The sequence below is a fragment of the Telmatherina bonti genome (genome assembly GCF_933228915.1).
Source record: "Telmatherina bonti genome assembly, chromosome: 10".
Lineage (NCBI taxonomy): Eukaryota > Metazoa > Chordata > Actinopteri > Atheriniformes > Telmatherinidae > Telmatherina > Telmatherina bonti.
Window position 1 is genome coordinate 4563920 of NC_136628.1, and position 27538 is coordinate 4591457.

At 45.4% G+C, this 27538-nt stretch overlaps 1 protein-coding gene across 1 annotated transcript in view; it reads right to left on the reverse strand.

Moving 5' to 3' along the window:
- Positions 1–27538, reverse strand: part of ncam1a (neural cell adhesion molecule 1a) — a gene marked incomplete at its 3' end in the record, with an annotated part of 306826 nt that overhangs the window by 37498 nt on the left and 241790 nt on the right. Inside the window, 4 exon segments of the mRNA XM_079248256.1 lie at positions 2075–2113; positions 4684–4703; positions 4705–4831; positions 19082–19249. Coding sequence (XP_079104382.1) covers positions 2075–2113; positions 4684–4703; positions 4705–4831; positions 19082–19249 — 354 coding nt within the window.

Genomic DNA, 27538 nt, shown 5'->3' on the forward strand with positions numbered 1-27538 from the left:
CTAAAAGATGCTGGTTGGACTGAGAAAAGAGCCAACGATGGAGGAGACAATGAAAAATGACAACTTAATGTTAATTCTGTCTCAATGTGAAGGAAGAAATCACACATGATGTCATTTCACAAGCAGATTTACCTTCTGTAGGCCAGCGAAGACGACATCATCAGCACCATGCAAGAGCCACATGACAAAGTCACATGATGAGCACAGACGGGATTGGTTTAGAGGAACATACAAGAGGGGGGTGGGGGGAGGTGGGGGCACAAATAAAACATTTGGAAATGATGAAAACATGTCAACATAATAAACAAAGCAAATGATCATGTTAAAAATAAACTTACAAAACAAATATACAAAGAAATGAACATGTGAGTAAAAAGATCAAAATGTGAGAAACGAAGCAGCAGAGTGGCTCCACGTCCGTCAGTCTGCCTTTCCTCCCCACAAACACAAACGGAAAGCAGACAAACAGGAGCTGGGTTGTCCAAACGGAAACAGAGCGGGACACACACCGCAGCACAGGACAGCGACACACATGACACCTGCAAGCAGGAGACATTTTAGCTGCTGGATCGCCATGGACACCTGCAACCCCCCATGAACCTGCTGGGAAACGGCAGATATGAGGGATTCAACATGAACAGTACCCACATACAAAACACACAACACAGTCACACCACAAGGACTCAGTTAAAGGTCGTGGACAATGTTTATGAGGTTAAATGAGAAGTTAAGGCAAAGAGGCTGACATGTCTCCACATCATGAAGAAATGCAGCGTGACTGTAAAATCCAGATTAACTTCGCTGTCATGAATGCCAGACAATCTGAGCCTGCGTTCGCCCGAAATGACGGCTTCAGGAAGATTGGTGTCCAGCTGAGCCGAGCAGGATGGAGGGAAAAGCACGTTTCTGGGCTGTGCAGGGAGGCATTCCAGCGAGCGGGAAGATGCTGCTGACCCAGCAGCTGTTCTTCGTCCAGCATGTGATGGCTCACCGGTACACGATGATGTCGTGTTCGGTGCTCTTCAGACAAAACTGCTGCAGATACGCTGACCAGCAGTACAGTAGACTGAACTGTACCGCCACTGTGGTGCAGCGTGCACGTCATCCATAAGATGTCTGCAAATCAGACCGACACGCTCCATGTGAGGCATCGGACGTGCTCTTCAGGTTGGAGAAGCAAATTCATCCCAAAGCTGCAGTCGGACGGCTGGGGAGAGGAAGCCAGACCACCCTGCTGGACCTGCAGCGGGGTTTCTAAAACACTTTGGTCCCAAGAGGAGGAGAGGCATGTTCACGTGTAGCAGCTGGGGTGTTGCTATAGTAACAAAAAGACACGAAATGGTCCTGAATTCTTCTCTTTTCATTAAAATGTCTTTTTGTTCAAAACTGAGAATAAAAACTAGATAGAGGATTTTTATTTAGTTTGTAAAATAATTATCTGCCCAACAATATCGATGAAAATGGGCTTCATGACACACACACACACACACACACACACACACACACACACACACAGGTAGACAATACAGAATCGACCAACTGGAAAAGAAGTGGAGGAGGGGATAAAGGCGACTTTAACGGCAGTCTCTGAGGTGTTAATGAGGAACTCGCTGACATGACAGCAGCTATGTTGCAGCGAACATACTAACTTCACACACACACACACACACACACACACACGTTAGCATTGTTCCTTTCAGTTCGGCAGCCATGGATTCGCTCTGACATTTCACACCATGCCAACGGCACGGGAAATGGACTGAACAGACTTCATGTTCCTTACACCACACACCTAATGAGCACACACACACAGTGTTAATTATGTCACACACACGGCCTCGGTCAGGCGGTTAAATGTCACCGTTTTACAAATGTTAGTGAAATCTAGATGAATCCAGGACGGTTAGCAGAGCCAACAAACAGCTAACGTTGCCTACTTTGCCGCGTTGCTGTGGTTATACTCTACATGGGAGGAATGACCCACATATTAGCCACAACAGGAAGAAATCAACATCTGGATTAACTAAGCAAGTAGGGCGGGAAGAGCGACACACTGCGGGACTGGCATACTCACTCAGCGCCATACTGGTGGCACCGATAGAGGGCGGAATCGCTGATGAAACTGAAAGATGGTGAAAAGAGCATGAGAGGAGCGGGTCTTCAGGGAGGACTGAGTGTGGTGACTTTCTGCCTCTGAGATCACACACATCCACATGGAGCCATGGTGCTGCTGAATTAAACAGTGTTCTCATTCCAGGATCATGTGGAGTGTGTGTGTGCACTGATAGCATCATCTATCTGCTGTATGTTTAACAGTTACCCGTCTGGCATACAGTTCTGTAAATACAACAGTGGCAATAATCTCACTTTGCTGCAGTTTAACAGATCATTGCTAAAAACATGGAGAGCTTCAGGTCTGGAGTTTGCTCCATGTTTCTGCCGTTTTCTGATGGGAACAGTTGGAATTAAAAATGTCAAACTTCATGAAACAAACTTTGCTTTTTATTCCGTCCAGAGATAAAACTCAGCTGTTGAGCTCTTCATGCTAGTTTTACTTCGTTTGCAGCTTTGCTTCGGCTCAGGTTTGGTTTACAGATTCCCACTGAGTCGTGCCTACACCTGTCTGCACACACACACACACACACACACACACACACACACACACACACACAGAGACACAAGAACACCCTCCTTCCTCTGTTAAATGAGCATGGCAAGTAATCTGAATAACTGCATCAGTAGCGAATGATTTATCTGTGAGATCATGTGATCAACAACAGTGTGAAGGAAAAGCATCTTTCTGTAACGTAAAGCGCGTGACGGCAGGAAGACGGTGAGGGTGAGCCAGATGTGGGGAACCTTTAAGCAGACAACACGGGGAAAGAAACTTACTTGTGAAAAACTCTGAGACGTCCAGCGGAAAACAGAAATGATGGAAAAACCACGATGACAAAACCAGAACACAAAGAGAAGAAACAAAGACATGAGAAATCAGGATTAATGAATGAGGGCGAGCGTCGTGTCACATGACTAACCTCTGTCACACCCCACATTCCACTCTCATCATCATTTGGTCATACTCACACTATTTCAGCCTCCACATTACAGAATTAGCATTTTTTTTTAAAAATAAAAAGACTTAATGAATGATTTCAGCTGCTGCAACTCTGTGATATGAAATGTGAATAAAATAACCGTCGCTGCTGGTCAGTGGTGAAAGCAGACAAACACGGAGAAGTTGAGGATGAAGCAGGGAGTTGATGAGGCACAGATGGAAGTGTGACACACAAACTGGTTCCAACTAAAACTGGTCTGTTAATGAAGCTCAGCGCGAAGAAGAGAAGACGTCTGCTTCACAGGAACTCACTAAAGGCAACCGTTCAGGGAGCAGCAGCCTCGAGGTCACTGAGGTTAAACGAGTTAAATGCAGAGCTGAACGTCTCAGAAACGAGTTAAATGCAGAGCTGAACGTCTCAGAAACGAGTTAAATGCAGAGCTGAACGTCTCAGAAACGAGTTAAATGCAGAGCTGAACGTCTCAGAAACGAGTTAAATGCAGAGCTGAACGTCTCAGAAACGAGTTAAATGCAGAGCTGAACGTCTCAGAAACGAGTTAAATGCAGAGCTGAACGTCTCAGAAACGAGTTAAATGCAGAGCTGAACGTCTCAGAAACGAGTTAAATGCAGAGCTGAACGTCTCAGAAACGAGTTAAATGCAGAGCTGAACGTCTCAGAAACGAGTTAAATGCAGAGCTGAACGTCTCAGAAACGAGTTAAATGCAGAGCTGAACGTCTCAGAAACGAGTTAAATGCAGAGCTGAACGTCCCAGAAACGAGTTAAATGCAGAGCTGAACGTCTCAGAAACGAGTTAAATGCAGAGCTGAACGTCTCAGAAACGAGTTAAATGCAGAGCTGAACGTCTCAGAAACGAGTTAAATGCAGAGCTGAACGTCCCAATCAGGATTAATAAAGCATTAATGCTGGATTAATAATAAGGAATAATATAATTATTAAGGATTAATGATCATAAAAATGATCATTAAATCCAACAGTTCTCATCTGACTTGTGATTACACATCGATAAACGATCAAATGATCCAAGAAACCACAGAAATCTGTGACGTTGTGACGGATTCCAGACCAGTAGCAGGTGTCTCTCAGTGACTCTCAGTGTGGCTGACAACATGCGCACCAACCAGGAAAACCTCCCACATGTGATTGTTTCTCCGCTGCCTGTGTCAGAACCAGATAAAAAGAAGGTTCTGGAGCGGCCGTTGGGTTAAAGCCTATGCGTGTTCGGCCGACTTGCGGCTGCAGGGTTAAACATGCATGCTGCCAGTGGTGCAGAAAGCAAAGATCTGAATGCAGGAGGACTTTTCAGAAGGCTGAGGAGAGGGAAGCATGCCTCAACCTGCACCTTCACAATGCCCACTTCAGGGAAGAAAGGACACGTTAGAGCTGGTATAAACACATACAGGTGATACTTTGCATTGTTAGCAGTTGGATATGAAGTGGAAATGGCTCTGAGAAGGACCGTCAGTCTGGCCTGGATGCAGAGGGACTACAGCGGGGCTTGGCGTGGGAAGAAAGGGGATGGAAGCATCAGGGCTCAGCGGGGCGTGAAGAGGCGGTGGAGGGATCCGCAGCACCGAGGCTGGGAGAGCTCGCTCAGACAGAGGCTACGAACAGAAAGAGAGACACTCACGGACTGGCTCCGTCTTGAAAGTGCTGGCGAGGCTGCTCTCGCCTTCGCCTTTGCCGTTGATGGCGGACATCTTGACCTCGTAGGTGGTCTCTGGTTTCAGGCCAACAATGGTGATCCTCGTCATGTCTGTGGAAGGAAGAGTGATGTGATTAAGCCGAGAAGGATATGAATGTGTGACTGGCAGTCTTTATTTCACATAATGTATAAGAAGTATAACAGTTTGCACACGAGCATCACCGCTTTACGGCAAAGCTCCTCCGCCAGCGCGCAGAAGAGACGCACCGACAGCGACACCGGTGTCAGGGAGCCGCCTCTGCTTGGAGTCAGGAAAACTGTTCTGATACAGAAGCCGTGTGGAAAACCAGGCCTGTTGAGCACGGAGCGTTTACTTCACAGATATATGCATAAAGATCAGAGTAGCGACCGCATTCCCACATGAATCGTTGGCTTTGTCCAGATTCTCCTCCCCAGTCAGCATGATGGGATTTCTCCACTCAGTGGCAGAAAGAACTGGAATCTAAGTACATGTACTCAGTTTAAGTCAGTGTGGTATTGGTGCAGCTTTTTATGCCTCAGAAACAGTCTGCAGAAATATTATGTTGGCTTGATTTCATTTGAAGTGTTTTTCTTTAACTTCCTAGATTTCTTTTCATACCTAGAAGCTAGGAGAACGACGCGGTACGACTCATTTCTGAGCTCAGCTCGAGCTCTGAGAACACGGAGCTGCTCGTCCTGTGATGAGCAGCCAACATCAAGACAGGGCTGATTTAAAAAACAACTTTGTTTTATGTGTGTCTGAGTTATGAATGAGCTCTGGATGGAAAACTTCCTGTAGGAGAGCACACGGTGATCCGAACGAAGCGCGCAGCAGCTTGTCTCGGGTTTGTCTTGTTTTCTGCATCTTGTTCCTGTGAAATGAACTGATATTAACCTGCTGCTCATTTTCAGTTTTTCTTATCATGTCTTGTAGAATCCATGCAGAAACAATCAGCGTTGGAGCTATCAGAATGTTTTTCACAGGACGGTGCGTCTCATCGCTTTAGTTCTGTCTGTCATGGACAGATACTGGTGTGAGACTCTCTGACGTTGTGTCTGCTGATGTGCAGTCATTTCTCTCCAAACAGAGCAAAGCTGAGCAGCAGCGCGGAGACCAAACGCACTGAACCTAGTTAAGAAACACGGTTTTTCATCATTTCGTTGGAGTGACTTGGTAATAAAAAGCTACTTTGGCTTCTTGCTTATCAGATCTGGAGTTTCACTTCAAAATGAAGCAAAAACACAGTTTAAGTCCTGGACTGGAAAATAGAAAATGATCCTGATGGGATTATTCCCAGATTCAGTCTGTGGAAAAACTGCACATAATATAAAGCTTTGAGCAGCAGGGGGGGGGTTACTGTGTTGAAAAGGCAGATAGTTTGCACGAGGCTAACGTAGTAAAAGACCTTTTCAAACACCAGAAGTCTGTGAAACACTAAGAGACAGCTCTTTCTGACTCTCCAGGGGAAAAGTACAGATCTCACTGAGACAGAGAAACATTTCCTGACTTATGCAGCCTGGCGGGTCACGATGTTACAGAGGAGTCATGTCATGGCTGAGAGCAGAGTCTGAGCGAAGCCGGTCTCAGTGAGGAGGGTCTTACAGAGAACTGAGCATCTCTGACTGTTAGCATGAGGAGAACAGCTGAAGGCCTCCGTGCTTCAGACGCTCAGAAACACAAAGCTGCAGCAACACTTCAGGTTCTGATGGAACTTCCAGCCGGCCGCAGGACTTTGCTTCCTTCTGTAAAAGATGTCCAGCTCTGGAGGGTCACAATCCTGCAGGTTTTCCTTGTATGCCTGCTCTAACACACCTGCCTCAAACTAATTACTCACTGTGCAGAACTTCATAGGCTGTTGGATCCATTTAATGGAAGCCAGGTGTGTTGGAGCAGGAAGACATGGAGAACCTGCAGGACAGCGGTCCTCAGGCGTCCCTCGGTTATTTCCACAAATCTGACAAGTTGTCACAAAATTAGGCAATTTGGACCAGTGTGACTTACTGCTGCACGGCGATGCAGTGGAGGGGATGGCTAAAGGTCAAAGGTCACCTTGCCTTTCTGAGCTGCTACACATGTACTCCCCTTCTACGCTCCAATCAGCAGATCAGCTGTTCCTGGAGGTCCTGAGAACGCGGAGGAAGCTCAGAGGGGACAGGGCCTTTTCGGGACCAGCTCTGTGGAACTCACCGCCACTACAGGTCAGACAGGCTTCATCACTGTCCAGTTTTAAATCCCTTCTTAAGACCCCCCTATTTTCACTGGCATTTTACCCAGAATGCGTTTGCTTTTATTGTTTATTGGTTTCATTGTTTTATATTTTATGGTTTTAAACTTTACCGTTTTATTGTTTTCTGTTTTATTGTTTTATGTTTTAATATGTTAATTATGTTATGTTTCGCACTTTGTTAGCAGTGGCTGTCAGAAAGTGCTTTATAAATAAAGTTGGCTTGGCTTGGCTGTCTGGCTCCACCCACAAGTCTCCACCCACAAGGCTCCACCCACAAGGCTCCACCCACAAGGCTCCACCCACAAGATGTTCTGGTTAATTGATCCCATGTGAGTCTGCCATGTTGGTGGCAACATGTCCCCACCTGCTGCTTTCTGTGTTCATATGACGTCATGATGATGGTTGAAGGAACATATACGTCTAACCTCGATGCTTTTTTGTTTTAAACCACACCTGGGTGAACAGCTGCTGCTTCACAAGAGTCTGGATGAGCCACTTAGAACCTTCACCCTTCCCTAATCCTCTGTAAACAACAGCAACACGTGAAGAAGATGTTTGCATAACAGCAGGAACAGAGAACGTTACCGTGCCACGTAAAGAGCATAGAAATGGCATCGTGTGGATGTAGAAACTACTAGTAGGAATCTTTAGCATTTACCAGGAAAGGAAAGCTTCTGTGTGATAAAGCTCTGTCAGATCAACATGCTTAAAGTCATAAAAAGAAGGATGTTTAAGTATTTACTGATAGAAACGTACTAATTTAAATCTATCTGTATTTTTATTTGCAGACTAGTAAAACCGAGACGACGGCGGGGATGAAAATGTGGTTAAATGTGCGGCTGGTTTTAGATATCATGTAAATATTTAGTACAACCACAAGTAATGCTCTGATTGTGGAAAACACATCATGAGCGAGGGGTAACGGCTTTTCCCGAGGCCTGAGGAGAACGGATCTGGAGAACAACATCACCGCTGAAACACTGCAGCAACACCTGCTGGTTATTGATCACTTTTTCAGTTATTTCAGCCATAAATCAATAAATATTAATAAACACATTTACACTTTACAGTGTATACAGCTCTGTCTGTGTGCTGTGGACAGCTGGGGAATGGATTGCATATCAGCATTGATCAGTATAGATGTAGCATGGATCAGTATAGATGTAGCATGGATCAGTATAGAAGCAGCATGGATCAGTATAGAAGCAGCATGGATCAGTATAGAAGCAGCATGGATCAGTATAGATGTAGCATGGATCAGTATAGATGCAACATGGATCAGTATAGATTAAGCATTGATCAGTATAGATGTAGCATGGATCAGTATAGATGTAGCATGGATCAGTATAGATGCAACATGGATCAGTATAGATGTAGCATGGATCAGTATAGATGCAACATGGATCAGTATAGATGTAGCATGGATCAGTATAGATGTAGCATGGATCAGTATAGATGCAACATGGATCAGTATAGATGCAGCATGGATCAGTATAGATGTAGCATGGATCAGTATAGATTAAGCATTGATCAGTATAGATGCAACAAGGATCAGTATAGATGCAACATGGATCAGTATAGATGTAGCATGGATCAGTATAGATGCAACAAGGATCAGTATAGATGCAACATGGATCAGTATAGATTAAGCATTGATCAGTATAGATGTAGCATGGATCAGTATAGATGCAACATGGATCAGTATAGATGTAGCATGGATCAGTATAGATTAAGCATTGATCAGTATAGATGTAGCATGGATCAGTATAGATTAAGCATTGATCAGTATAGATGTAGCATGGATCAGTATAGATGTAGCATGGATCAGTATAGATGCAACATGGATCAGTATAGATGCAACATGGATCAGTATAGATGTAGCATGGATCAGTATAGATGCAACATGGATCAGTATAGATGTAGCATGGATCAGTATAGATTAAGCATTGATCAGTATAGATGTAGCATGGATCAGTATAGATGCAACATGGATCAGTATAGATGCAACATGGATCAGTATAGAAGCAGCATGGATCAGTATAGAAGCAGCATGGATCAGTATAGATGTAGCATGGATCAGTATAGATGCAACATGGATCAGTATAGATGTAGCATGGATCAGTATAGATGTAGCATGGATCAGTATAGATGTAGCATGGATCAGTATAGATGTAGCATGGATCAGTATAGATGTAGCATGGATCAGTATAGATGTAGCATGGATCAGTATAGATGCAACATTGATCAGTATAGATGCAACATGGATCAGTATAGATGTAGCATGGATCAGTATAGATGTAGCATGGATCAGTATAGATGTAGCATGGATCAGTATAGAAGCAGCATGGATCAGTATAGATGCAACATGGATCAGTATAGATGCAACATGGATCAGTATAGATGTAGCATGGATCAGTATAGATGTAGCATGGATCAGTATAGATGCAACATGGATCAGTATAGATGTAGCATGGATCAGTATAGATGCAACATGGATCAGTATAGATGTAGCATGGATCAGTATAGATGCAACATGGATCAGTATAGATGTAGCATGGATCAGTATAGATGTAGCATGGATCAGTATAGATGTAGCATGGATCAGTATAGATGTAGCATGGATCAGTATAGATTAAGCATTGATCAGTATAGATGTAGCATGGATCAGTATAGATGCAACATGGATCAGTATAGATGCAACATGGATCAGTATAGATTAAGCATTGATCAGTATAGATGCAACATTGATCAGTATAGATGTAGCATGGATCAGTATAGATGTAGCATTGATCAGTATAGATGCAACATGGATCAGTATAGATGTAGCATGGATCAGTATAGATGTAGCATGGATCAGTATAGATGCAACATGGATCAGTATAGATTAAGCATTGATCAGTATAGATGCAACATTGATCAGTATAGATGTAGCATGGATCAGTATAGATGTAGCATGGATCAGTATAGATTAAGCATTGATCAGTATAGATGCAACATTGATCAGTATAGATGTAGCATGGATCAGTATAGATGTAGCATGGATCAGTATAGATGTAGCATTGATCAGTATAGATGCAACATTGATCAGTATAGATGTAGCATGTATCAGTATAGATGTAGCATTGATCAGTATAGCTGTAGCATGGATCAGTATAGATGTAGCATGGATCAGTATAGATGCAACATGGATCAGTATAGATGCAACATGGATCAGTATAGATGCAACATGGATCAGTATAGATGCAACATTGATCAGTATAGATGTAGCATGGATCAGTATAGATGTAGCATGGATCAGTATAGATGTAGCATGGATCAGTATAGATGCAACATGGATCAGTATAGATGCAACATGGATCAGTATAGATGCAACATTGATCAGTATAGATGTAGCATGGATCAGTATAGATGTAGCATTGATCAGTATAGATGCAACATGGATCAGTATAGATGTAGCATGGATGAGTATAGATTAAGCATTGATCAGTATAGATGTAGCATGGATCAGTATAGATGCAACATGGATCAGTATAGATGTAGCATGGATCAGTATAGATGCAACATGGATCAGCATAGATTAAGCATTGATCAGTATAGATGCAACATTGATCAGTATAGATGTAGCATGGATCAGTATAGATGTAGCATTGATCAGTATAGATGCAACATGGATCAGTATAGATGTAGCATGGATCAGTATAGATGTAGCATTGATCAGTATAGATGCAACATGGATCAGTATAGATGTAGCATGGATCAGTATAGATGTAGCATGGCTCAGTATAGATGCAACATGGATCAGTATAGATTAAGCATTGATCAGTATAGATGCAACATTGATCAGTATAGATGTAGCATTGATCAGTATAGATGCAACATGGATCAGTATAGATGTAGCATGGATCAGTATAGATGTAGCATGGATCAGTATAGATGTAGCATGGATCAGTATAGATGTAGCATGGATCAGTATAGATGTAGCATGGATCAGTATAGATTAAGCATTGATCAGTATAGATGTAGCATGGATCAGTATAGATGCAACATGGATCAGTATAGATTAAGCATTGATCAGTATAGATGCAACATTGATCAGTATAGATGTAGCATGGATCAGTATAGATGTAGCATTGATCAGTATAGATGCAACATGGATCAGTATAGATGTAGCATGGATCAGTATAGATGTAGCATGGATCAGTATAGATGTAGCATGGATCAGTATAGATGCAACATGGATCAGTATAGATGCAACATGGATCAGTATAGATGTAGCATGGATCAGTATAGATTAAGCATTGATCAGTATAGATGTAGCATGGATCAGTATAGATGCAACATGGATCAGTATAGATGTAGCATGGATCAGTATAGATGTAGCATGGATCAGTATAGATGTAGCATGGATCAGTATAGATGTAGCATTGATCAGTATAGATGCAACATGGATCAGTATAGATGCAACATGGATCAGTATATATGTAGCATGGATCAGTATAGATTAAGCATTGATCAGTATAGATGTAGCATGGATCAGTATAGATGTAACATGGATCAGTATAGATGTAGCATGGATCAGTATAGATGTAGCATGGATCAGTATAGATGTAGCATGGATCAGTATAGATGTAGCATTGATCAGTATAGATGCAACATGGATCAGTATAGATGTAGCATGGATCAGTATAGATGTAGCATGGATCAGTATAGATTAAGCATTGATCAGTATAGATGCAACATGGATCAGTATAGATGTAGCATGGATCAGTATAGATGCAACATGGATCAGCATAGATTAAGCATTGATCAGTATAGATGCAACATTGATCAGTATAGATGTAGCATGGATCAGTATAGATGTAGCATGGATCAGTATAGATGCAACATGGATCAGTATAGATGTAGCATGGATCAGTATAGATGTAGCATTGATCAGTATAGATGAAGCATGGATCAGTATAGATGCAACATGGATCAGTATAGATTAAGCATTGATCAGTATAGATGCAACATTGATCAGTATAGATGTAGCATGGATCAGTATAGATGTAGCATTGATCAGTATAGATGCAACATTGATCAGTATAGATGCAACATGGATCAGTATAGATGTAGCATGGATCAGTATAGATGTAGCATGGATCAGTATAGATTAAGCATTGATCAGTATAGATGAAGCATGGATCAGTATAGATGCAACATGGATCAGTATAGATTAAGCATTGATCAGTATAGATGCAACATTGATCAGTATAGATGTAGCATGGATCAGTATAGATGTAGCATTGATCAGTATAGATGCAACATGGATCAGTATAGATGTAGCATGGATCAGTATAGATGTAGCATGGATCAGTATAGATGTAGCATGGATCAGTATAGATGCAACATGGATCAGTATAGATGCAACATGGATCAGTATAGATGTAGCATGGATCAGTATAGATTAAGCATTGATCAGTATAGATGTAGCATGGATCAGTATAGATGCAACATGGATCAGTATAGATGTAGCATGGATCAGTATAGATGTAGCATGGATCAGTATAGATGTAGCATGGATCAGTATAGATGTAGCATTGATCAGTATAGATGCAACATGGATCAGTATAGATGTAGCATGGATCAGTATAGATGTAGCATGGATCAGTATAGATTAAGCATTGATCAGTATAGATGCAACATGGATCAGTATAGATTAAGCATTGATCAGTATAGATGCAACATTGATCAGTATAGATGTAGCATGGATCAGTATAGATGTAGCATGGATCAGTATAGATTAAGCATTGATCAGTATAGATGCAACATTGATCAGTATAGATGTAGCATGGATCAGTATAGATGTAGCATGGATCAGTATAGATGTAGCATTGATCAGTATAGATGCAACATTGATCAGTATAGATGTAGCATGGATCAGTATAGATGTAGCATGGATCAGTATAGATGTAGCATGGATCAGTATAGATGTAGCATTGATCAGTATAGATGCAACATTGATCAGTATAGCTGTAGCATGGATCAGTATAGATGTAGCATGGATCAGTATAGATGCAACATGGATCAGTATAGATGCAACATGGATCAGTATAGATGCAACATGGATCAGTATAGATGCAACATTGATCAGTATAGATGTAGCATGGATCAGTATAGATGTAGCATTGATCAGTATAGATGCAACATGGATCAGTATAGATGTAGCATGGATCAGTATAGATTAAGCATTGATCAGTATAGATGTAGCATGGATCAGTATAGATGCAACATGGATCAGTATAGATGTAGCATGGATCAGTATAGATGCAACATTGATCAGTATAGATGTAGCATGGATCAGTATAGATGTAGCATGGATCAGTATAGATGTAGCATGAATCAGTATAGATGCAACATGGATCAGTATAGATGCAACATGGATCAGTATAGATGCAACATTGATCAGTATAGATGTAGCATGGATCAGTATAGATGTAGCATTGATCAGTATAGATGCAACATGGATCAGTATAGATGTAGCATGGATCAGTATAGATTAAGCATTGATCAGTATAGATGTAGCATGGATCAGTATAGATGCAACATGGATCAGTATAGATGTAGCATGGATCAGTATAGATGCAACATGGATCAGCATAGATTAAGCATTGATCAGTATAGATGCAACATTGATCAGTATAGATGTAGCATGGATCAGTATAGATGTAGCATTGATCAGTATAGATGCAACATGGATCAGTATAGATGTAGCATGGATCAGTATAGATGTAGCATTGATCAGTATAGATGCAACATGGATCAGTATAGATGTAGCATGGATCAGTATAGATGTAGCATTGATCAGTATAGATGCAACATGGATCAGTATAGATGTAGCATGGATCAGTATAGATGTAGCATGGCTCAGTATAGATGCAACATGGATCAGTATAGATTAAGCATTGATCAGTATAGATGCAACATTGATCAGTATAGATGTAGCATTGATCAGTATAGATGCAACATGGATCAGTATAGATGTAGCATGGATCAGTATAGATGTAGCATGGATCAGTATAGATGTAGCATGGATCAGTATAGATGTAGCATGGATCAGTATAGATGTAGCATGGATCAGTATAGATGCAACATTGATCAGTATAGATGTAGCATTGATCAGTATAGATGCAACATGGATCAGTATAGATGTAGCATGGATCAGTATAGATGTAGCATGGATCAGTATAGATGTAGCATGGATCAGTATAGATGTAGCATGGATCAGTATAGATGTAGCATGGATCAGTATAGATTAAGCATTGATCAGTATAGATGTAGCATGGATCAGTATAGATGCAACATGGATCAGTATAGATTAAGCATTGATCAGTATAGATGCAACATTGATCAGTATAGATGTAGCATGGATCAGTATAGATGTAGCATGGATCAGTATAGATGCAACATGGATCAGTATAGATGTAGCATGGATCAGTATAGATGTAGCATGGATCAGTATAGATGTAGCATTGATCAGTATAGATGCAACATGGATCAGTATAGATGTAGCATGGATCAGTATAGATGTAGCATTGATCAGTATAGATGCAACATGGATCAGTATAGATGTAGCATGGATCAGTATAGATGTAGCATGGCTCAGTATAGATGCAACATGGATCAGTATAGATTAAGCATTGATCAGTATAGATGCAACATTGATCAGTATAGATGTAGCATTGATCAGTATAGATGCAACATGGATCAGTATAGATGTAGCATGGATCAGTATAGATGTAGCATGGATCAGTATAGATTAAGCATTGATCAGTATAGATGCAACATTGATCAGTATAGATGTAGCATGGATCAGTATAGATGTAGCATGGATCAGTATAGATGTAGCATTGATCAGTATAGATGCAACATTGATCAGTATAGATGTAGCATGGATCAGTATAGATGTAGCATGGATCAGTATAGATGCAACATGGATCAGTATAGATTAAGCATTGATCAGTATAGATGTAGCATGGATCAGTATAGATGCAACATGGATCAGTATAGATGTAGCATGGATCAGTATAGATTAAGCATTGATCAGTATAGATGTAGCATGGATCAGTATAGATTAAGCATTGATCAGTATAGATGTAGCATGGATCAGTATAGATGCAACATGGATCAGTATAGATGTAGCATGGATCAGTATAGATGCAACATTGATCAGTATAGATGTAGCATGGATCAGTATAGATGTAGCATGGATCAGTATAGATGTAGCATGAATCAGTATAGATGCAACATGGATCAGTATAGATGCAACATGGATCAGTATAGATGCAACATTGATCAGTATAGATGTAGCATGGATCAGTATAGATGTAGCATTGATCAGTATAGATGCAACATGGATCAGTATAGATGTAGCATGGATCAGTATAGATTAAGCATTGATCAGTATAGATGTAGCATGGATCAGTATAGATGCAACATGGATCAGTATAGATGTAGCATGGATCAGTATAGATGCAACATGGATCAGCATAGATTAAGCATTGATCAGTATAGATGCAACATTGATCAGTATAGATGTAGCATGGATCAGTATAGATGTAGCATTGATCAGTATAGATGCAACATGGATCAGTATAGATGTAGCATGGATCAGTATAGATGTAGCATTGATCAGTATAGATGCAACATGGATCAGTATAGATGTAGCATGGATCAGTATAGATGTAGCATTGATCAGTATAGATGCAACATGGATCAGTATAGATGTAGCATGGATCAGTATAGATGTAGCATGGCTCAGTATAGATGCAACATGGATCAGTATAGATTAAGCATTGATCAGTATAGATGCAACATTGATCAGTATAGATGTAGCATTGATCAGTATAGATGCAACATGGATCAGTATAGATGTAGCATGGATCAGTATAGATGTAGCATGGATCAGTATAGATGTAGCATGGATCAGTATAGATGTAGCATGGATCAGTATAGATGTAGCATGGATCAGTATAGATGCAACATTGATCAGTATAGATGTAGCATTGATCAGTATAGATGCAACATGGATCAGTATAGATGTAGCATGGATCAGTATAGATGTAGCATGGATCAGTATAGATGTAGCATGGATCAGTATAGATGTAGCATGGATCAGTATAGATGTAGCATGGATCAGTATAGATTAAGCATTGATCAGTATAGATGTAGCATGGATCAGTATAGATGCAACATGGATCAGTATAGATTAAGCATTGATCAGTATAGATGCAACATTGATCAGTATAGATGTAGCATGGATCAGTATAGATGTAGCATGGATCAGTATAGATGCAACATGGATCAGTATAGATGTAGCATGGATCAGTATAGATGTAGCATGGATCAGTATAGATGTAGCATTGATCAGTATAGATGCAACATGGATCAGTATAGATGTAGCATGGATCAGTATAGATGTAGCATTGATCAGTATAGATGCAACATGGATCAGTATAGATGTAGCATGGATCAGTATAGATGTAGCATGGCTCAGTATAGATGCAACATGGATCAGTATAGATTAAGCATTGATCAGTATAGATGCAACATTGATCAGTATAGATGTAGCATTGATCAGTATAGATGCAACATGGATCAGTATAGATGTAGCATGGATCAGTATAGATGTAGCATGGATCAGTATAGATTAAGCATTGATCAGTATAGATGCAACATTGATCAGTATAGATGTAGCATGGATCAGTATAGATGTAGCATGGATCAGTATAGATGTAGCATTGATCAGTATAGATGCAACATTGATCAGTATAGATGTAGCATGGATCAGTATAGATGTAGCATGGATCAGTATAGATGCAACATGGATCAGTATAGATTAAGCATTGATCAGTATAGATGTAGCATGGATCAGTATAGATGCAACATGGATCAGTATAGATGTAGCATGGATCAGTATAGATTAAGCATTGATCAGTATAGATGTAGCATGGATCAGTATAGATTAAGCATTGATCAGTATAGATGTAGCATGGATCAGTATAGATGTAGCATGGATCAGTATAGATGTAGCATGGATCAGTATAGATGCAACATGGATCAGTATAGATGTAGCATGGATCAGTATAGATGCAACATGGATCAGTATAGATGTAGCATGGATCAGTATAGATGTAGCATGGATCAGTATAGATTAAGCATTGATCAGTATAGATGCAACATGGATCAGTATAGATGTAGCATGGATCAGTATAGATTAAGCATTGATCAGTATAGATGCAACATGGATCAGTATAGATGCAACATGGATCAGTATAGATTAAGCATTGATCAGTATAGATGCAACATGGATCAGTATAGATGTAGCATGGATCAGTATAGATTAAGCATTGATCAGTATAGATGCAACATGGATCAGTATAGATGCAACATGGATCAGTATAGATTAAACATTTGATCAGATGCTTTGTGTGGCAGTGTGCATCCGTTGCGCTGGATGGATGTTTGTTGCTGGCAGTTCTGCTGTCAAACATGTGATGGCAGCCCTGGCTCACAGTACTGGAAGACACAACAGGCTTTTTCTTTACTCAGCTCAACCATTTCATAATTCAGCTTCAACTTCCTCAGACTTTCCAGAGAAACTTTACACAATCCAACAGGATTGTCTATTCGCGCTGTGTGTTTTACAAACAGCCTATTGGAGGTGGAGGAGCTATTTTGGCTGAGTGGCATATTTTTGGAAACATTTGCAGTTGGTGTGTGATTCCTTGTGAGTATGGCTCCCTCCCAGCCGGCTCTTGGGCCTTGAGCTGACAGCTGAGCCTGTCAACCACTGACTGATGCATCCCATGTGGCATTCAGGACGAAAAGCGTGCAGATTTGTAAGCACTGCAACTCTCTGTGGGACGGGGATCTGGGGGCTGTCAGTGTGTGAACTGACTGTCATCCTGCCTGCAATGTGTTCATCCCTCTCTCTCTGACATCAGCTGCTGTCATGTTTGGATTAACAGTGTGTTTCCTGCATGTAGGCACTGTAATTCCAACACTAAAAGACCAAAAGGACATTTAAGATGTTTTATAACAGTTTGGAACAATAGGAAAGATTTGTGGAAGCAATGCTGACTAAACACAGCAACCATGACTGTTCAGACAGCTCAAGCTAACAGCTTAAGCTAAGCTAACAGAAATAATAGTTTCTACAATTAACAAGAAATAACAATTAACCACACTGCTGGTAATAAGTTGTGTAAGATGCCATCTTTCCACAAGATGGTCTATAAAATCCCTCCAACCTGAAGGCAGAGAACCCTCCATGCTTCACCTGACCTGACATTAGAAATAAATCAGCTGCTTTAAAACATTTTTTTTTTAACTTTTTCCTATATTTGTTCACGTTTCATATAATCCATAACTTGTAGATAATCTGTTTTTACTGGATGAGCCAGATACAGCAGATGACTCAGAATCCTGGACTGACAACCATCCTGGAAGGGCATGATTTGTAAAATACCCCTGTTGGCCATAAACCTTTACCATCTCACACCTTCTGGTTCTTCTGGTCCATACGGACCCTTCCATGTCAGGTCACTGAATAAAGAAGCTGCTTTCAGGCTTCTGCATCATTTAATGCAACAAACTCCTTGTGGAGCTGCTGATTTGTGGCAACTCTTGTTTTTTTTCTGTTTTCTGTACATATTGATGATGACAGGCATTTGTATTGAAACATTCATGTAAATCAACTTGTTGGATTGAAGCATATAAATAAACCAGCTTCACCCAACATGAAATGGCGATATAGGTTGGAGGATTTCCCTGAACTGCATCGGATGCAGCCAGGGTTGAAAAACACCGCCTGCATCCCTGCGATTGATTAAACTTATTTTCCAGAGCTTTCAGGGGAAATGTGTGACAGCAGTGGAGGGATTTTAGGCCTAACTCAAAGGCGAATCTCACAAGGCAGAAATCTGTCACAGCAGTCGTTTTCAATCTGCTGCCACAGTCTGATTAAATGAGATGTTCAGAAATCCATGATGGTGTTTCTGGTGAAATTAACTCTTCGTGTGCACGCCTTATCCAATGAGAGTCTTTTTCTTCTGTAAGATGAGTGACTCACCATCCTGAGCATCATACTCCTTGCTGGTCCATCCCTTCCCGGGCAGACGCCACTGCACTCTGTACTTAATGATGGGCACCCCCCCCGTGGTGTCCGGCTCATCAAACTCTACCACCGCCGTGCTGGAGAAAGGTTCCACCTGTTGGATTTCTGGTGATGACGGGACCTCTGCATCGGCAAGGAGAGAAGAAAAAGTAAGAAAGTCCCCTCTGAAAACAAATCAGCCACACAGATCACATGACACAGTAGACAGAGGCCTGCAGGAGCTGCTTTAACTACTTACAAACTTTACAGTTTTTTAAAATTTATTATAGGCTAAAGAAGTATGATTTTTTTTCTGTAAAAATGATTAAAAACATTCTCCCTTGTCTCACAGAAGGAACCTTCCAGAAAACATCCTGACTAGCCATCAACGTCTTCGTCAGGCATTCTCGGAACGAGAGTTACGAGACGGAATAACGGTGGTGTGCTGTGTGGCTCCTCACTACTTCCTGGTTCCTTAACCAATCATAAGTGACTCTCCAAGGTTGCCTAGCAACAGTGCAGAGTTTGGTATTCTATGGGTGCAAAAGAGTGGCAACCTGCAGGTATGGAAACTAGTAAAACAGGGATCTTCAATCCTGGTGCTCGAGGGCCTGCAGACTTTCCAAGTGTCCCTGCTGCAACACACCTGATTCAAATGAATGTGTATGTAGCAGACATGTAGAGAGTCAGGTGTCTTCCAGCAGGGGCACTTGGAAAACCTGCGGGAGACCGGCCCTGAGGACCAGGATTGAGGATCCAGGTAGCAAAAGAAGCAGACCTGGAACAGTTTCAGCTGAAGCTAAGAAGCCTCGGCTTCCTGCCAACAAAGCAAACAACCAAAAGCAGAAAAAAAACAGGATCAGTGATGGAGAATCTTTTGAGAGGTGGAAAATACTGAGAGAGCAAATTATTTTAATATGGATGCAGAGCTGGCAAAGTTTCTCCTCGACAGGTAGTTTTACGTGAATTACACAAAAAGTTTCTCATAATTTACAAAACATTTTGGTCTCATTTCACACTCAGCACTCCTTAAATCCATTTGTGCGACTATGTTGGTAGATTAGAGTATATTGGACCACCAATTAGAGTAAATTGGTGGCGTCTTATTTAATAAGTGAGACTTAAGGAAAACGGCTGCTGCGTGGTCCTTATTGGTTACTGTAGTCTCTTTTTCCTTTTTGTTCCATACAGCGTAAATTAGCGTGTAAACGAAGCGCTAGCAGCTGGGTTGTCTGACAGTAACTGTTTAGCAGAAACAAAACTTTGCAGAGTGCCTGCCACCCTGACAACAACAGCATATGCAGATCCTTTCTGAATAAACTGTGGTCGGTGGGAGGTGTTTGCTGCTTCACAGCTGACATACTGTGGAGGTCTGTGGACAGCAGCTGAACCATGGACACTTGCTGTTGTTGTCAGCGGCAGGTCAGAGACCACTTTTGGATCTCTGCGTCTCTCCGTGTGTGTGCAGCTAAAACTTTCTGTCTGTTCAACAATAAGAAGCCATGGTTTCAGCCATAAGACAACTTTACCAGGGTCTAGAAGGACCAACGATGAAGCGAAGCCTGTAGGAGGATGAGAGAGTCTCTGGGACAAAGGAAGCCCAAGTGGGCCAAAGGACCACCTCTGTCACTGTGTGTGATGAACCACCATCTTCTTTGTTTGAAGAGGCTTAATGGGTTTTATTGTATGTGTGAAGGGTGCACATTTACACCACTTTCCCAAACCAGCGATAACAGTCCTCATCATCCTCTTCTCAGATTACTGTAAACTCAGTCAGTAACAGGACGACAAGGCCTGACTTGTTCTGATGGTTGCATTGGCAAAATAAATGAATAAATAAATAAATAAATAAAAGGAAAAAGAAAGAAAAGAAAAAACAACAACAAAGAAACGTGGGAGTCGCCTCCTCTTGATGAGAAACCTTTGTAGACTGGCTGACTGCAGTGTCCAGGTATTCTGCTGCTGCTAAGTTCTCTGATCTCTTAGAAACTGGCAACCTACGTGAACGGAAGGAGAGAGACACTCTCCGTAGACGGCGGTCTGGTTTGAGACATTCTCTTCTGTATGATTACTTTATAATAGCATGCTAAACAGATACTTTCAGAGGACTCGTTTTGTGCATTATTTGTACTGAGCAAAACGCTGAGCAGATAAAGAAGTTCTCGTTGTGCCGTCAGCCAACAGCTTGGCATTTATCATGGCAGCATTTGAGTCGCTCCTCTTCAACACTGCTGGGAATTATGCTAAAGGTCTGCATGCTGCAGCAGAGGTCATCTGAGCTGCTATTGTGAAGATGAGAGGTGCCACAAAGATGACAGCCATATGAGGTGAGAGTGATTTCAGCTACCAGTCACCTTACGTCTCCATGATAAAAACACAACATCCTTCATGTGTGTACAAATAAACTGGATACCCTCAGATACAACAGCATCATATTATTACTTTTCTAACAAAATTATGCTAAAATATGAAAAGAACAGAAATATGAACAAGGTTCTGTGTGTGCAAACTGTACACGGTGACTTTCAGCATACTGATGCGGCGACAGCGTGAGAAAGCCTGAAAAAGCCGGCAGGACTTCACACAACGGCAGCAAACTGCAATAATGCAGCAGCGTGGCATTTAAACTCAAAGCGAGGCAGTCTCTGTTTCCATAGCAATAAAGAGGGTAGGAAGCAGCAGGTACTGCTGATCAAACACTTGATTCATTGATCATCACCAGTGTGAGTACACATTTTATCATTTGCTTGTTCTGACACCGTCAGAGTGTGTGTTAACACAACCGCAAGGAGAAAAGACAGATGTCAGAGAAACCACCCATCAGAATGGGAAAGGGCACTGGGAAGGGCACTGGGAAGGGGACTAAGAAGGGCACTGGAAAAGGCACTGGGAAGGGGACTGGGAAGGGGACTGGGAAGGGCACTGGAAAGGGCACTGGGAAGGGCACTGGGAAGGGGACTAAGAAGGGCACTGGAAAAGGCACTGGGAAGGGAACTGGGAAGGGGACTGGGAAGGGCACTGGAAAGGGCACTGGGAAGGGGACTGGAAAGGGCACTGGGAAGGGAACTGGGAAGGGGACTGAGAAGGGCACTGGAAAAGGCACTGGTAAGGGAACTGGGAAGGGGACTAAGAAGGGCACTGGGAAGGGCACTGGGAAGGGGACTGAGAAGGGCACTGGAAAAGGCACTGGTAAGGGAACTGGGAAGGGGACTAAGAAGGGCACTGGGAAGGGCACTGGGAAGGGTACTGGGAAAGGCACTGGTAAGGGAACTGGGAAGGGGACTAAGAAGGGCACTGGAAAAGGCACTGGGAAGGGAACTGGGAAGGGGACTGGGAAGGGTACTGGGAAAGGCACTGGGAAGGGGACTGGGAAGGGCACTGGGAAGGGGGACTGGGAAGGGGACTGGGAAAGGCACTGGGAAGGGCACTGGGAAGGGGGACTGGGAAGGGGACTGGGAAGGGGACTGGGAAAGGCACTGGGAAGGGGACTGGGAAAGGCACTGTTGACAGGACTGGGAATGGCTGGAGGTTGGGTTCGGTTGGAGGTTGGGGAGGGTTGAAGGCCAGGGACGGTTGGAAGTTGGGGACAAAAGCACTTGTCTCTGGTGAACGTGACGCATTTCCATTTAGCACCATGTAATGCTTTCAGGTGTGAAATAGGTTTCCTCCTGTGCATCGAGGCACCTCCACCTGTCCTCCATCTGCCTGATGGATTCTACGCCACGGCGTTTCGGGCTGTAGAGAACATAGTTCTGTTACTTTGCTCTGGGTGGGAAAATGAGAGGACCCCACATGTCAGTTACTTCCCTTTGGAAGGAGCCGGACTCAAGTCCAGAGTCTCCATATTTCATGTCCTCCAGCAGGTACAGGTAGACCGTGTCCATCAGCAGGGACAGGTAGACCGTGTCCTCCAGCAGGTACAGGTAGACCGTGTCCATCAGCAGGGACAGGTAGACCATGTCCTCCAGCAGGTACAGGTAGACCGTGTCCATCAGCAGGGACAGGTAGACCGTGTCCTCCAGCAGGAACAGGTAGACCGTGTCCTCCAGCAGGTACAGGTAGACCATGTCCTCCGGCCGACCTTTTTGCTTTTTGTCTTTGACTGTAGCAACAACATGTTTATTGTCTCTGGATTTGACTGCAGAGCTGCATGTGTCTTTCCAAACACACGTTCCGTTTGCTTTTAGCTTCCAGGGACGAACCTGGAATCAGGAAAGAAGCAGCAGATCCTGCAGGTAAGTGAATGAATAAAGATCTGAGACGCAGCAGGGCCACAGAAACAGAAGACCACCACAGTAATCCTGATCGTTATCAGCTGATGCTTTATCCTTTCAGTAACTTCACTGTAAGTCTGACCTTTCATTCTCCCCAAGCCTATGAAAAGAGGGATATTTTGGGCTTCCTTCAGACTGATTCTTCTGTAGTTGAGAAAACTTTGCTCCAAGTGAAATGCTTCTGTTCATTAGCAGATAAACTCCTTCATGATTTAAGGAGTTATTCAGGGTGATGAATGCTGTAGTTTCTGGTGTCACCAGTGAGGCTTTGGAGCGTCTACAGTGTTTTCAGGCGCTTGAAGTCCCTTGTCTTTCAGTTCCAAAGCAGCAGGATAAAGAACTCCCTGCTGAAAGGCAGAAGGTTAAATGAATGATCAATCTGTTTATGTGGAGGTGCCGCTAATTCCCACCACATTTACACAATCTCTGGTGATAAAACCACCTTTTCTGGACTTCTGGCAAAATTAATAAACTGAAAAATGAAGAAATTCTCTGGTTTGACTTTTCACCTCAGACTTCACATCACATTTTCTAATTAACATACAGGAAGCAAAGTGAAGAGAAATATGAACAAGGTTGAAACTGAACAAAGTCCCTTTCAGCATACTGATGCAGCGACGGCGTGAAAAAGCCTGAAAAAGCCTCCAGGACGTCACACAACGGCAGCAATTAATGCGTTTAAGTTCCAAGCGACCTACAACTCGTAAAGGTGTGAAGTAATTTGCATGCCAAATGAAGCCAACACCAACCAAATGCAGAAGAAAGGATTCCACAGTGATGTTCGTGGCTTTATTCTCATCTCCTTATAACTCGCTACATTGAATGTCACAAGGTTATTTCCATCTTCATTTATTCATTTGTCAAGGTGCCTCCGGGACTTTTCACACAAAGAAATATTGTCGCCTTGTTTTAGCAGCAAGGCGGCGGCTGGGTGGCGGCTGAGTGGCGGCTGGGCAGCCGCTGGGTGGCGGCTGGGTGGTGGCTGGGCAGCCGCTGGGCAGCCGCTGGGCAGCCGCTGGGTGGCGGCTGGGTGGTGGCTGGACAGCCGCTGGGTGGCAGCTGGGTGGCGGCTGGGTGGCAGCTGGACAGCCGCTGGGTGGCGGCTGGGTGGTGGCTGGGTGGTGGCTGGACAGCCGCTGGGTGGCAGCTGGGTGGTGGCTGGGTGGCAGCTGGACAGCCGCTGGGCGGCGGCTGGGTGGTGGCTGGGTGGTGGCTGGACAGCCGCTGGGTGGCGGCTGGGTGGTGGCTGGGTGGTGGCTGGACAGCCGCTGGGTGGCAGCTGGGTGGTGGCTGGGTGGCAGCTGGACAGCCGCTGGGTGGTGGCTGGGTGGTGGCTGGACAGCCGCTGGGTGGTGGCTGGGTGGCGGCTGGGTGGCAGCTGGACAGCCGCTGGGTGGCGGCTGGGTGGTGGCTGGGTGGCAGCTGGACAGCCGCTGGGTGGCGGCTGGGTGGTGGCTGGGTGGTGGCTGGGTGGTGGCTGGACAGCCGCTGGGTGGCGGCTGGGTGGCGGCTGGGTGGTGGCTGGGTGGTGGCTGGGTGGTGGCTGGACAGCCGCTGGGTGGCGGCTGGGTGGTGGCTGGGTGGTGGCTGGACAGCCGCTGGGTGGCGGCTGGGTGGCGGCTGGGTGGCGGCTGGGTGGCAGCTGGATAGCCGCTGGGTGGCGGCTGGGTGGTGGCTGGGCAGCCGCTGGGCAGCCGCTGGGTGGCGGCTGGGTGGTGGCTGGGTGGTGGCTGGGTGGTGGCTGGGTGGTGGCTGGACAGCCGCTGGGTGGCGGCTGGGTGGTGGCTGGGTGGTGGCTGGACAGCCGCTGGGTGGTGGCTGGGTGGTGGCTGGACAGCCGCTGGGTGGTGGCTGGGTGGTGGCTGGACAGCCGCTGGGTGGTGGCTGGGTGGCGGCTGGGTGGCAGCTGGACAGCCGCTGGGTGGTGGCTGGGTGGCGGCTGGGTGGCAGCTGGATAGCCGCTGGGTGGCGGCTGGGTGGTGGCTGGGCAGCCGCTGGGCAGCCGCTGGGTGGCGGCTGGGTGGTGGCTGGACAGCCGCTGGGTGGCGGCTGGGTGGTGGCTGGGCAGCCGCTGGGTGGCGGCTGGGTGGTGGCTGGGTGGTGGCTGGGTGGTGGCTGGGTGGTGGCTGGACAGCCGCTGGGTGGCGGCTGGGTGGTGGCTGGGTGGTGGCTGGACAGCCGCTGGGTGGCGGCTGGGTGGTGGCTGGGTGGTGGCTGGACAGCCGCTGGGTGGTGGCTGGGTGGTGGCTGGACAGCCGCTGGGTGGCGGCTGGGTGGTGGCTGGGTGGGGGCTGGACAGCCGCTGGGTGGCGGCTGGGTGGCGGCTGGGTGGCAGCTGGACAGCCGCTGGGTGGCGGCTGGGTGGTGGCTGGACAGCCGCTGGGTGGCGGCTGGGCAGTGGCCGGGTGGCGACTGGGTGGCGGCTGGACAGCCGCTGGGTGGCGGCTGGGTGGCGGCTGGGTGGTGGCTGGGTGGTGGCTGGGTGGTGGCTGGACAGCCGCTGGGTGGCGGCTGGGTGGTGGCTGGGTGGTGGCTGGACAGCCGCTGGGTGGCGGCTGGGTGGCGGCTGGGTGGTGGCTGGACAGCCGCTGGGTGGCGGCTGGGCAGTGGCCGGGTGGCGACTGGGTGGCGGCTGGACAGCCGCTGGGTGGCGGCTGGGTGGTGGCTGGGTGGTGGCTGGGTGGTGGCTGGACAGCCGCTGGGTGGCGGCTGGGCAGTGGCCGGGTGGCGACTGGGTGGCGGCTGGGTGGTGGCTGGACAGCCGCTGGGTGGTGGCTGGGTGGTGGCTGGACAGCCGCTGGGTGGTGGCTGGGTGGTGGCTGGGTGGTGGCTGGACAGCCGCTGGGTGGTGGCTGGGTGGTGGCTGGACAGCCGCTGGGTGGTGGCTGGGTGGTGGCTGGGTGGTGGCTGGACAGCCGCTGGGTGGTGGCTGGGTGGTGGCTGGGTGGTGGCTGGACAGCCGCTGGGTGGTGGCTGGGTGGCGGCTGGGTGGTGGCTGGGTGGCGGCTGGGTGGCGGCTGGACAGCCGCTGGGTGGCGGCTGGGTGGTGGCTGGACAGCCGCTGGGTGGTGGCTGGGTGGTGGCTGGGTGGTGGCTGGGTGGTGGCTGGGTGGTGGCTGGGTGGTGGCTGGACAGCCGCTGGGTGGTGGCTGGGTGGCGGCTGGGTGGCGGCTGGACAGCCGCTGGGTGGCGGCTGGGTGGTGGCTGGACAGCCGCTGGGTGGCGGCTGGGTGGTGGCTGGACGGCCGCTGGGTGGCGGCTGGGTGGTGGCTGGGTGGTGGCTGGACAGCCGCTGGGTGGCGGCTGGGTGGTGGCTGGGTGGCGGCTGGGTGGTGGCTTGGTGGCGACTGGGTGGCGGCTGGGTGGTGGCTTGGTGGCGACTGGGTGGCGGCTGGGTGGCGGCCAGGTGGTAGCTGGGCAGCAGATGGGTGGTGGATGGCTGGTAGCCAGACGGCAGCTGGATGGCAGCCAGGCTGTGCCAGGTAGTAGCTGGGCAGCGGCCGCGTGGCAGCAGGGTGGCCACGGGGCAGCAGCCAGGTGCAATATCAGGTGCTATTGGTCTCGAGCTGGTTAACACATCCGGACTGCAGGCGTCTTGGATGACCTCATAGCTACGTGTAGGATTTCATGTCCACATTTCACACATCCTTACTCTGTAAAATGATTTCGGATCTGCTTAGATCAGACCTGTGGGCATGTTTGGTAGTTTTACTGCTAAACTGTTGAAGCCCTCAGCTGAAGCTGGCTGGATAAATATTACGTAGAAAGTTTCCCAACGCCATTCTGGGAAAAGATTTAAAGCAACCTTTTTTATTTCAAGTTTTAATGCAGATGATGGAACATCGTCTTTGTTTTTCTCTTCTTTTTGCACAGAGAATCGCATATACTTAAAATAAAGTCCTGCCACATCTTTGCACCGTTTGGGGACTCTCTGAAGTCTGAGGGGCTGCGGATTGGGATCCCGAAGGACCCTAGACAAATATCCCTGGATCAGGTAAAGAAGGGGGTAAAAAAGGAACTAAGTCTCATATGTGAAGCAACGTGAGTCTGAAAGAAAGCCTTGGACTGAAACAAATCATATGGAGTTGATCTGTGTTGTGCTGCAGCGCTGCGGTCCTTCAGGGCCTCCGTTCTGCAGGTTTTACAGCCTGTTCTCCAG